General features: G+C 37.5%; 1 protein-coding gene across 1 annotated transcript in view; it reads right to left on the bottom strand.

Moving 5' to 3' along the window:
- Window positions 1-13518, bottom strand: part of LVRN (laeverin) — a 38482-nt gene that overhangs the window by 5355 nt on the left and 19609 nt on the right. Inside the window, exons 9-16 of the mRNA XM_034073217.1 lie at window positions 13428-13493; window positions 12186-12355; window positions 10867-10943; window positions 9740-9879; window positions 8205-8260; window positions 6214-6367; window positions 5198-5292; window positions 4172-4279 (exon numbers count right to left, since the gene is read on the bottom strand). Of these exons, the coding sequence (XP_033929108.1) occupies window positions 4172-4279; window positions 5198-5292; window positions 6214-6367; window positions 8205-8260; window positions 9740-9879; window positions 10867-10943; window positions 12186-12355; window positions 13428-13493 (866 nt within the window). The remainder of the gene's footprint in view (window positions 1-4171; window positions 4280-5197; window positions 5293-6213; window positions 6368-8204; window positions 8261-9739; window positions 9880-10866; window positions 10944-12185; window positions 12356-13427; window positions 13494-13518) is intronic.

Raw genomic sequence — 13518 nt, 5'->3', positions numbered from 1 at the left:
GTTGCACAAGAAAGGAAATATAAAATAGCAATCTAAATAAAGCCAGGAAATTTGATTGCTTTATAAATTATTTAAATGTTTTAAAGGCATGCAATTTAAAGGCAAACCAAAAATGATTTTTAGAACAGTTGTACTAAGCTATTTTGTGTATGTACAGTGTGAGTGCCACTCTTTCACATCACAGTCTAGGACGTGGATCACATCATTAGAGTGTATGGCTGCACATAGCATCACCCCGGACAAGCCTTTTCAGAGCTTCTCCAGTGAGTGCATCCAGAGGGAAGAGCAATGTGCAGCACAAACAGAAACATAAATGACATTTCTCCATACAACAGGCAGCCAGCCTCCTGTTTCTCCCACACCAAGGGAGAGTCTTCAACATGGCCATTTTCATAACAGAATCTAAATGTGAACATTATCAGTATAATACTCCATGTGCAAAGGCTTGAACAGAAGATTTCTCTTGTGGCAATGATGTATCTCTGATATTAAGACCTTGTCAGTGCTTTCCAGTCATAGTAATGTATTCTACTGTGCAGGTGTCTGAAAACAGTTTAAATTAATGACATTTTTAACTAATTCTCTATAGGAGAATGAGTCCCATTGCTACAAATGAAACATTTAACTTCCCTATGGCATGCTGTTAATCTGGTTAGTGTTACTGAAGCCCAAGATTATAAGTAAGAGATATAAAAACTATCTTCCATTAGGTCAGAAAAGACACTTGGAAAAAGAGGTAAGTTTCTGGTCACAAAAGCTATTCTTCAGGCCCAAAGCTGGAATCAGCACATTCAAATGTAAATGTAATATGAGAAAAATTCCTTTGAATTTCAGTAGATTAACCTAGAGAAAATAGGAATGATACCAGCAGAAAGAGAAAAAATGTTATGCAGAGAGAAGTCAACAGGACAGCAGTCTTCAAAGCAAAGGTAGAGACATGTAAGTTATAAACTCTGGAAACTTAAAAGAGCTACTGGAAAGGAGGGAGAGAATCAGGTGTTTTGCATGGCAGACATTACTTGTTAAGAACTGAAAATGCAAAATGCAGGAATTTTGATTATCCTTTTGTGGGTGAAGAATTTCACTGGCATAATAACTGAAAATGTGGGCAATTTTTGTGTTTACTGGAAAAAAATAGTTTGGATTCATTTATCTGGATATGTGCTGGATCATAAGGCATTTGTCACCAAGAATGATGGTTACCAAAATTGAGAGATTATGTCAAGGTAAAGAACAGTCCCATGAGAAATCTTTTTTATGACAGATCTTATTTGAGTAAAAGGTCTAGTAATTTGTTTAATAATAATTTTTTAATGCTGCAGAAAGAGGCCACTGTATACAGTGTAAAGCTGTAATACAGGGTAAAGCTGTTTTGGCTAAAATACAGCTATTTATTTTGCTACTGCAGGTGTTCCAATAGTTTAATGAAAATACTGATTGCTGAGTGTGAAGCTCTTGTGGGTGAAGAGCATGCAGGCTCTCTGTACCATCTGGCTGCAGCTCTGATGTTCATCATTCAAGGTAGGCTATAGGGGCACCTTACTATGGGTCTACTGGCTGGTAACACCTGTGGTGGTTTATGTTGTATAGCTCACAGAGGAAGTCCACTGTGGACCAGAGGGACTTTGGAGCTTCAGGTTATATTAGATGAGGGGTGGGACTTAATAATCTTGGTATTTTTCCTGGGAGTTGTTGTGTGGTTTGATATTACTGGCTTGCCAGGATTCTCTCATTTCTGGATCTTGGGGAAGATACAAAATATGCTGGGAAGAAAGGTAGATTATTTTACATCATTTTCCTACAGCTAATGCAGAAGTGACATGGTGATTTCTTAAGTTTTGAGGACAATGGCAGCATATGGTTACCTTTAGTAAATAACTAAAATGTACAGCAACGTTCTCCCTCCCTCAATAGACTAATTTCCTTCTTTCAAAAGAAGACAAGCCATAAACAGCACCACAGAGAATACATGAATTCAGCTGGCTTCACTTCGCTCCTATAAGCAAAAAAAGAGTAAAACTGAAAAACTGGCTGGGAATTATGGCTCTTGGCTTGTTATTTCTGTGGAACAGATAAAAATGCAACTTATCGAGTCTAGTTAAGTTCTACCAGGAACTATTTGGAAATGTTCAGCTGAAAGTTGGTCACCTTATCTGAAAGGGAAAAGCATTGTATGTGTGCAGTTCTAGTGTCCTCAACGTAAGAAGGACATGGAATTGTTTAGGACATGGAATTATTGGAGCAAGTCCAGAGGAGGGCCACAAGAATGATGAGGGGGCTGGAGCACCTCTCGTATGAAGACAGGCTGAGAAAGTTGGGACTGTTCAGCCTGGAGAAGAGAAGGCTGCATGGAGACCTCATAGCAGCCTTCCAGCATGTGAAGGGGACCTACAAGGATGCTGGAAAGTGACTCTTCATTAGGAACTGTAGCAACAGGACAAGAGGTAATGAGTTCAAACTAAACAGGGGAAGTTCAGATTGAATATAAAGTTCTTCACTGTGAGGATGGTGAGGCACTGAAATGGGTTGCCCAGGGAGGCAGTGAATGCTCCATCCCTGGCAGTGTTCAAGGCCAGGTTGAACAGAGCCTTGGATACATGGGTTAGTGTGAGGTGTCCCTGCCCATGGCAGGGAGTTGGAACTAGATGAACTTATGGTCCTTTCCAAGCCAAACCATTCTGTGATTTTATGATTATATCCTTCCACAGATATGAGAATCCTGCTGGGTTCCACATGTGGCAGAACAGCTATAGTGTGCTGTTACAAATTTTCCTCTCAGAAAGGAGAATGTAAGAGTATCTATTCATAAAGTTTACTGTGCCCTATTCCTTTTCTATCTAGCATATTACAAGTTTCCTCTTTAAGTGAACAGGAACTATGATCTGTCATTTGAAACATAAGAAGTGTCCTATCTCCTATGTTTTCTTCCTTTAAAACATGGTCTTTTTTTTTACACTTAATAAAAATCATAGTTGCATTCTCTTCCACACTTACAGCTATGTGAAGTGTGAGTCCCTTTGAACTTATCTCAGTGCCAGAAGGACAGTGAAATTAATCTTCTCCGTGTAATTTAAAACCAGCTCAGCTGATATATTTCACAGACTTTTCAGCTGTTCAATTCAGATAAGGTATGTAGTATTCCTCCAGGAAAAAAAACATTTCAAATATTATTAATAGGGGAAGATCGGTGTCTGTTTTGAGAACACCCTGAGAATTCAGCATAGCATTGTTGCTTTTAGTATTGGATAGTACGAATGTTCTCTCTGGAACATAACAGCATGTCTTTAGGCTATTTGAACTATTCAGCTTAACCACAAAGTAAACTTTGTTTTTTTATGAATATGATCACTATGAAGCTATTTAAAAAAACACAAATGTACAAGTTCATTCTACTTAGCCAACTACATATATCAACAGATACACAAGTAACAACTAAATATTTATTACCACAAATAAAAGTAATAATAAACTAAATATTCACTTACCTGTGCCAATACAATTTGACTATTGCATAGAAAAACATCAAAAGAAAGGGGGAGGAAAAGAGAATAAGAAGTTCAGTACATCATAATTTTTCTTTAACAATGTAGTGCTCATACAGAAAGTCTGCTCCTGGTAGAACTCAGGCTCTGTCCTCACAGACCAGAAACCTGACCACCAGGCTCCAGTACCAGCATAAGAACTGACAGCTGTTCCCCGCACCTCTTCATGCGAACACAAAACATGCAAGGGCAATTTGATGGGCTCACAATGGGTAGATGCCTGTATCATACAGACATCATTTCACTCAGTATTTCTAAAAGAAGCTTAGAGTTGGTATATGGTACACCTAAGGCTGTACTGCAGCAAAGAGTCTGGACAGTATGTGATAGTGGACATAATTTGATCACCTATTATGTGGCTAAACAGATTTTGGTCTTCATGGCAAAAAAAGCTGTATCTTCCAGCCCATAAAGTCTATGAAAAAGCAATAATTATAAAATCATCATAAACTTTGGATCTGGGGAAGAGGAGGAGGCTGGGGGGCACAGCTAGGCATAAATTGTGTCCTTCTATCAGGAAAGAAAAGCAGTGTACAGGAGCATTTCTCTTTCTGCTTCCCCTGCATAAGAGCCCTTTAACTTCCCACTTCACACATGCATGCCTCTTAAGAGCACATCACCATTCTTACTTGTACTCAGGGTTGTCCATCCACTTAGCATACAGTTCAGATGACAGGTTCAAACAGTCTTGCAGACCCAGCCAGCATGCTGTTGCAAAAAGCTTTTCCAAATACACTCTTGAAGGGAAGCCAAAATATCAAGAATAAAAGATGCGTATTCTGCATTTGGAGTACCTGAACTGTGCCTGACCAGCACAGATTCACAAAATCACAGAATCAATCATTAGGTTTGGAAGGGACCTTTGGTGATCATCTAGTCTAACCCTCCTGACAAGCAGGGCCACCTACAGCAGGTTACACAGGAATGTGTCTAAGTGTGTTTTGGGTATCTCCAGAGAAGGAGACTCCACAACCCCCGTGGGCAGCCTGTTCCAGTGCTCTGCCACCCTCAGTGTAAAGACGTTCTTCCTGATGTTGAGGTTTCAGCCATTAACCCAGAAGAATCTCTACTAGAAGCAGTTGAGGTTTAATGAAAAATAAGAATTCATACATAAATAAATAAATAAACTACTAATAATAGTAGTTACAACTTCAACATTCATGGACATTAATGAGATTATGAATGTACTATAATTTTTCTTGGGTTTTTGTTTTTTGTTATTTTTTTTTTTTTTCAGTTTATATCCCTCTTGGGAGTTTTAAGAAACTAATTGCATCTAGTCCAAATCACCCTTACATTCAAGACTGTGGCTGCAGTGGCCTTGGAAAATGAAGTGTATTAAAGTTCTAGTGACTGATCCATAAATCACATCTAACGTTCATTGCTATCAGATTTTCACCAACTAGCAGCAAGCCTGTTGAGCCTATTCTCTTATCAACAAAAGATCACTTAGATCATTAAACTATCATCTTTTATGCTCACTAAATAGAGCATCATAAGTAACACATTCCTACAGGTCAATAAAAAAAATTCAGTTACATTCAAATCAATTTGACCATTTTTCCTGTATCCTGTATTGAAATCTAGAGGCAAACTACAGTGTATCAGATCCATTCACATCAGATTTTTTATTTTGATAAAAGCAGGATACTTACTGAGCAAAATAGTCATCTTCCAAAGCATCAATATTTTCACGAATAAAACCTGAATAATAATGGTATATTGGCAACATTCTCTTTAAAAGGTATTTCTTTTAAAAGAAGGGAAAGAAAAATTAATTTAGATGCAAGTTTTTATTTTACTGTATTTTTCCTTATTTTCTCAGATTTATTTTAAATATTTACCGCTATTAATTTCTTAACAAAACACCACATTAAAATAAACTATATAAATTGGGTCTAAAATTCAATACACCTGCACATCCATTCAAACTGGGAAGTTACCATTTCATATCACTAGGACCTTTAAAATTGTTATGAAAGAAAACAAATGCTCATTCTCAGGAAAAAAAAAAACAACAGAAAAAGAACATGTCAATACTTTAGAAAATACAGTAGAAAATACTTCTCATATATTTTAAATCTACCTTTACTTTAGAATTTAAGAGAACTACTACTGTGGGGTTGTACTTTAAACAGAAGTGAAATCTTCCAGTAGAAGTGAAGAAAATTAGTAAGACAGTATCATCTCAGGTAGCTCAAATATGTGAAAGAATCCTCTCATTTAGTATCCAAACCCAACCCCTTTTTTCTCTCTATGAAGACAAACTGGAAGGCAGCACAAACCACACAGCACATACATACTATATGCCCTTCATACATAATGGTGTTACTCCTGTTACTTACCACTGACTACTTATCACTGACTGATAGGTGTATTTTCCAGATCCTCCGTTTTTAAAAAACCCAGGATCAAGGTTAATAAAAATAATTTTATATATCTCTGCTTTATAATAAAAATTGCTTGAAGTTCAATGATATTTTTATCATTGACTAATATATACAAATAAGTATCTCCTTCTATTAAAAAAGACAAATCATGCAAAGGGAGCAACAAGAACTATCACCCATCATAGTCATCATTATTTTCTTGAAAATTTAAAAAAGCATTAATTTTAGTCAATTTATTTAATAGGTCTAGTACCTTTGCTAACTAACAAAAAAGTTGATACCTTTAAAAGTGGATATACTTCATAGTTTTTCAGAGTACTTTCCAAATTCTCTGGTACTAGGTTTAACAAAACCATATTCCATATGAAGAGTTCATCTTCTCTGGCAAGGTACTTTGTTAGTTCAAGTGCTGTTTCAATCTGAATATATCCAAACCTATTTGAAAATAAAAAAACTCATACTTGAGTATATTTAACCACATTAATCACCTGCCATGAATATCTGTTTATTTATGAAACTGACAATAAAACATCAGAAAACTTCATGGAAAGTGACCTAGAAAAAATGTTGGAAAAATAGAGCTAACTCATGTTTCTTACAGTGCAACTCTCAAAGTAATAGGACAATCATGGCAGTAAGCATGGCAGCATGCAAACTGTTCTGCTTGTGCCTTCAGGACAGAGGATAAGCACAAATATTTACAGCACAAGCACATTTACAGCACACATTAGTCTCACTAGAACAAAATGAAGTAAAAGAGCACTGGTATGAGTTTTAACACGTTTATATTTTTATGGCTTAAACAATGTCCTGGGTTGAGCAGTAGCAGTCATTTTTTCTCCTTCTTGGTAGCTGGTGCAGTGCTGTGTTTTGACTTTCGGGCTGGGAACGGTTGTTGATAGCAAGTATGTTTTGAGTTACTGCTGAAATGTTTGGTTTGCCTTTTCTGAGCTCATGCTCTGCCAGGGAAGGAGGGAGGCCGGGAGGAAGGAGAGACAGGACACCTGACCCAGGCTAGCCAATGAGGTATTCCATACCATAGCACATCATGCTTGGGGAGGTAACTGGAAGTTGGCCGGGAGGGAGGGAGTTAGCTCTCCTCTGGGTTGGACTCGTTTTGGTGGGTAGTATCGTATTCTCTCTCCTTGTTTATTTCCTCTATCATTGTTTTTATTAGTGGTAGCTGTGGTGATTTGTGTTATACCTTAGTTACTGGATTGGTTTTATCTCAACCCGTGGGAGTTACATTCCTTTGGTTCTCCTCCCCATCCCTCCAGGAGCGGGGAGGGGGGGGGGGAGGGGGTGTGTGGTGCTGCGGGAAACTGAGGTGGGGTTTTAAACCACAAGCTGTGCGGATTAGTTTAAACCACAACAAATGTATTTTTATTACAAGTTCTTTTTAGAATATAAATTATTATAAAAAACAATCAATTTCATTCACATGCACATTATTTGTGGAATGAACAACTTCAACGTGGCATTTCTGTGCCTCAGTATGAAATAAGCACAGAATTATTTTTTTCCCAGTTAAATTCCAATTCAAGCCCTCTCCTCCAGGACAGAAACATTTCTAGTGTATTTACACAGAAGCACAGTTCTAATACAGTTACATTCCTTACTAAATACTAATTTTGAGCTCTCTTATGAGAAAGGGCATTTGTATGAAAGAAGAAATGGGAATTTTTACTTTCTCCTCCCAGGGCTACCTCCACAGGCTCTGAGGGGGTGCAACATGCTTTGGTCACCTCCTCCCTTAGCTTGCACATCATAGGTGTCTCACGCCTTTGTGATCTCTGGTATGTTTTAAGGCACAGATACATGTTACTTCTTCAGCTCCCTATGGTACTGCTGACCTCTCTAGCACCATGACATGAACAACAGAGTCATCCATCAGCCGGGGAAATTGCAAAGTTATCAACAGTGATATGGGACATCATAGCTGAGATAGCTGAGAATTACAGGAAATTCAGAATTTCATTCAGAATCCTTCTTCTGTTACAACAAATATAGGTTAGTCCTTAAAAAACTCATGGCAGTGCCATTACTTAAAATATTTTCTAAGAGTTGGAACAAAACTTAGAAGAAATTTTGAAAGAAATCGTTCAGCACTGACAGAAGAATGCATTAAATGCTTAACTCCCCCAGTGCTTTGTCAAAACAGCTGTTGTTCTTGTGAGGCACATATGGGCAGGCACGAACAAAGCAGAAGTAGCAGTGTTGAATGCAATCATGTAGTTTAATCATTTCTATGACATACTCGAAACATACTTACTGTGTCAATGCAAAAACATCATCTATCAGCTGGAACCTGCTGACAGCAGGAATAGCCTGCAAAGAGTATTTATGGTGGTGTTAACAGATCTAAAACATGTCATTAAGAGTTTAAAAAAGCTTCACTATGTTTCAGAAGGATAAGACACTTTTTCTAAGCCAAAATCTACAAAAAGTTATAAAACAGAATAGTTATAAAACAGAACAAAAAAGTTATAAAACAGAACAAATCCTGCACTTCAAGCTGAAATTACATATGTGCTTTTAGGGATGTTTGTATATATAAATATATAGCTACATAATATACAGCTACAGTACATTAAGCATGGACTTTCAAGACCCCTCTTATTTGCATGCTGAAATTAAAATTATAATATGGAAATGCTACATCTCCTAAAAACATCCTAGTTCTATCATTTTAATACATTTTTAATTTCTGATGCTTCAGTTCAGAGTGCATCCTCTAACTAGTCCAGAGCAAGTGTCTGGCACTATCAGGAATTAATTGACTGAGGCAGAACTATGGGGAAACCCCTGCCTACAATTTATGCTCTTGTTAGGTCTGCTGGTCCCTCCTCACCCTCTCCCTGCTTCTATACCCTACAGCTTGACTGCTGCTCAAAAGAACCTTCCCAAGTCAGCACACACCTAATTTTCTACTGCCTTAGATCTGCTGTGGAAGAAAAAAGCCTAGAAGAAAGAAAATCAGTGTGCCATAAAAAGGTTTAACCACACCCCACATTCCTATCACCCATTTCCCAACCTTCCTGAAAGCTTAAACTTTCTCACTGTTCTTAACAAAACCAGTGAGTTGACATTACCACTGGAACCTCTGGCTCACTCCTGGGTGAGGCAACATTAAAAACCATCCAATCCTATATACAGCCACAGGTACAGGCTGTTCTGTATCACTTTCACCTTCAGCCCAAACCATGGCAAGTCAGAGGCATCTATAATGTCTACAGAGGACTGAAAGAGCACAAGTACAACTGGTTAGGACTTCTGAGAAAAATCTTAAAAAAAAAAAAAGTGCCCAAAACAGAAGCAACAAAAACAAACAAAAAAAACCCACAAAAAACAACCAAAACCACCAAAGTCAGATGACTTTTTTTTCCTGAAATTACACTGGCAGAAATACTGTGATTTGTGGAAATGTGGAAATAAAAAGCTTTCTTGCAGCTTTCCTTCTCCATGGTTACCTAACAGCAGATAAAGCTCAATCACACATGCATACTGATAACTCTTGAGCCAAATTTAAGATACTGAAAGAACAATTAGCTGTTAAGACAACTTTGAAGACAGAATGCCATCTCATGTCGTTATTTTTCATGCATATGTGAAATTACTTGGGCCTGTTCCTCCCACTATGAAAGGCTGCCAGTGACTTTCGGGGTGCAACAGTGGATCATTTCTTATTTGACACACAAGTTTCTCACTATTCCAGGTTTTCATCAGTGTGATTACTAGTAAAGACTGCAAGAAGAAATACATGGAAAGAGTCTGCTTATAAGCCTGAGAAAAGAAATGTGATCTTACCTTTGGATCATTTTCAAGCAAGCGTGCTAGTCTTTTTAAGTTTAACTGATCATAGTTTACCCTGTAGTATCCATTTAAATTTACATTCAGCAGGACCCAGTCATATTCTGATTCTGATACTTGCATTTCAGGAAACACTTCTGCAAAGTGACATTAAAGTGTTTCATTTTATTTTCTGTGCACTACTAAATTCTCTTCACAAGTTAAATGAGATGGAAAAGTAGCACGATAGATAGCAGCTTAACCATTTAAAACCAGCTAGAATATAGCACTAGCAGTACTTCCTCTATAATAGCATATTGGTTCAATGCTGTGCTAATCATCAAGAGCACTTTCAGATCTAGCTAAGACAGCAAAACTATTCTCCTCTACTACCAAGGCTGAGTGAAATAAGTTCTACCATATCAAAACCATCCTTCTAATGTGCCTTTTATTGCTGCATGGATATCTCAGGGACAGTGACCAACACTATTACATGGGCAGAAGCTACAAATACAGACATTGCCTGAGGAGCCCTCAACCAGCAGGACAGGCTTTTAACATTGTACAGTGCAGCACTGAATGAACACACTTGGCACTGCTTGGAGCTTTGAGTTTAACACATTTAGAAGTATGATTCATTAGCTCCTGCAAAGCTATTTGCAGCAACAAAACACATGCAAAATCACTTTTGAGATGTTTCCTCTTTATGTATTGTTATGCCACTGTAGCAATGATTCCTAAATTCAAGTAAACACTTTGTATTAAATTCCTCATTTTCATTTGCCAAAAGTACTGTGATGAATACCTCTTAATGACAACATAACACTTCTCCACCAGAAGAGAAGTCACAGGAGTTCTCAAAATAGTAACTGAATTTAAAATTACCCTTACCATTTCCATGGTTTTAAATAAACATTTGATTATTTATTCATCAAAAAGTCAAAAATAAAATTATTTTTTAATCTAAAAACATGAATGCAAGTTCCTTGACTGAATAGTGTCTGATAAGTTTGCTACATGGCTTTCAAATACAAGTGAAATGTGGTTTATCTCCTTATTCAATTCAAATGTATCTTGTGTAGAGAAGACTTAGCTGTGTTTTTATTAGTTTGGCTTTAGCATGCATGAACAAATACATTACTTACTGCTTGTTTTATCTAGCCACATTAAGGGCTGTGATGATCCATTTCTCATCCAAGAAATAGGAATAATCCATGTGTTACTTAAATTTAAAAAAAAAAAAATTAATTCTTAAGCTTAAAAATACCCCACTCTCAGTTTATGCTCAACTAGATTGCAAATGAGTTCCTCCTTACAGAAATCTCCATCTGCCTTCTCTCCTCTGACACACAAAACTTCATCAGATGGTGGTACCTACACTGAATCAGTACCTAAGATCACCAAAGAGTTCAAGCATCTAAAATACTGCCCATATTTGAACACCACTTATCTCTGTGATCTGGCTTTCCTTCTTCAGGCAATAATTTTATTCTCCTCAGTTACAGCACTTCATCCTATTTCTGGAGAATATAAAGCTCCTTTTCAGAAGGGTGTCCACTAAAAAAAAGCCCCCAGCCAGCAATACAATTGTAATTCTGACAGCTGTAGTTTCCTTTCTGAGGAAATGTAAAACTCCTGGTGAAAATAGAGGAAAGCTTCAAAACCAGAAAAATTCTGCAGTACATAAAATCATACACGCATAGAATCATAGAATCAGTGAATGGTTTGGGTTGGAAGAGACCTTAAAGATCATCTACCAGCAACAGCAGCCAGGGGAAAACTGCTCTGGATTTTGGTCTCCTTTATACTCCTTACCTGTGAGAACTCATCTTGTGAGCCCTGTCCATTCATCCCAACGCTCATGATAACTGCTGAATTTCATGAAAGTTCAGACTTTAGCCATAAGTTTCCAAAGTGGGCAGCTCCTTCTATCACCATTTTTAGACATCTAAATAATCAGCACAGCTTTGAAATGGACCAGGCAACACTCACTGACGGGAACTTCAGAGCTGTGTGTCAGGTACCAGCAGGCACTTTCCTAGAAAGTGCTTAAATGAAACCCCTTTATCTTTGCCAAACTGAAGAGAGTGGGAATGTGTGCACTGTAAAGAAGCTACAGTATGGTTCATCCAGGTCCACAGTCCACACAACCAATGGAGGAGGAAAGAATAAAATGCCAGGCAAAATTCCTGCTCTGCAACTTATTCCTGCCCTGTGTCTGCCTTACAAAACCATTATGTGGCTGGAAATGTCACTACTCCAGAGGAAAGCAACCTTTTGGCAAAGCAAGCAGCTTGCAGAACTACTGCAACCTCCAGTCTCCAACAGATTTTACTTAGTTGCTTGTGACAAGAAAAAAACATAAAAGTTAAAAATCAGATAGGCAAAACATAATGTCCTAACTGAAGAGCTTCCTGCAAAAAATAGGGCATGAACATACAATTAAAACACCAACTAAACATACTTGTAAGAATCAGTGCTGTTTTCATTCTTTTTATTAAGAAATTGTTCCTGACTGATTGTGCCAGTGGTTAGATTTAATGTTAAAACTGGAAACCCATTTTGGCATGTCCAGGAATCCATTATTTGTTTTACAGATGCTGGCAACTGAACTTCATTCTGTGCATCTACGACCTGCAAGAGAAACAAGAATAATAAACAGTTACGATAAAAAGGTAGTTACTGATATTGCTTCAGCAACACTCTAGGGGTTGTTCTAAAGTATTAGAGAATATATAATTGCTTAGCAGTTTACTGGCCTTTGATTCATGAAAAAAAAAACCAAAAACAAACCAGTTTAACAAAGTCCTAATGACATTATTGACATTGTAACAAAGATAGAGTAAGCCTTTTTAAGAATTATGAAATACTGAGATGATATTTCTCATTCTTATTGCTAACCTGCATTCTGACTGCTAACATTCTCTTCTTAGTTTTAATATATTTACACACCTCTATGGCTATGACAGACCTGATTTGTTAATTTCATTCAAATAAAGCTGCCATAACAGAGGTTTTTAAGTGACTATCTAATGAACAAAATTAATAGTAAAGGCAAATCGAAAAATCTCCTAAGCTGTAGTCCCAACTAGCGTGAATTGGCACAGGCTGTTAGTTTAAAAGATGTGACAGCCTTTCATATCTGAAATTGTGGTACCCTAGTTCTTAACCTGAGAATGAGTCTGCAACACAATGGAAGCCTTCTTTAGAGGACCAGGAAATGGGGATTTTAATAAATAAACCTATTCTTTGCACCTGTTTTCCTATTCAGATTTCTGCCAAAACCAGCAAAGGGTGAAAATGTTGAACTGCTGCCCTGGGTATAGACTTTGCTGGATCTGTGACTTATCAGGATCTTAATCATCAAGCCTAGAGCATCACACACTCTGATCTGGCAAAGCTTAGACCCCAGAAGAATAGGCTATGCAATTTCATGTAAGCTTATGCAATCTCCATGAAACCCAAAACTCCACCTAGCCCTGAATTCCCATCTCATCTCTCTACTCCTGTACTTAGCTCCACTGGTCTCAGGTGCAGTAAAGCAACCAAATTAACACTTCTGAAGACATTAGCCAAAAGGGATAGCAAAGCAACAGACTGAACTAGGGATACCCAAAATCCAGTGCAGTCCTCTACAAATAGTATATGGCCTAAATTTGGACTTTGCCAAATACCAGAGCAAGAATACTAGAGAAAAAATGAGTACCATCTGTATGTGGGTCCAGAGATCATCTTGGTTAGCATTTGAGAAAGAAAATTCTTTCAGATATGACTGTATGGAAACAAACAAAAATACC

This window comes from Melopsittacus undulatus, chromosome Z (genome assembly GCF_012275295.1).
Source record: "Melopsittacus undulatus isolate bMelUnd1 chromosome Z, bMelUnd1.mat.Z, whole genome shotgun sequence".
NCBI lineage: Eukaryota > Metazoa > Chordata > Aves > Psittaciformes > Psittaculidae > Melopsittacus > Melopsittacus undulatus.
This window is presented reverse-complemented; position numbering and strand designations above follow the sequence as displayed.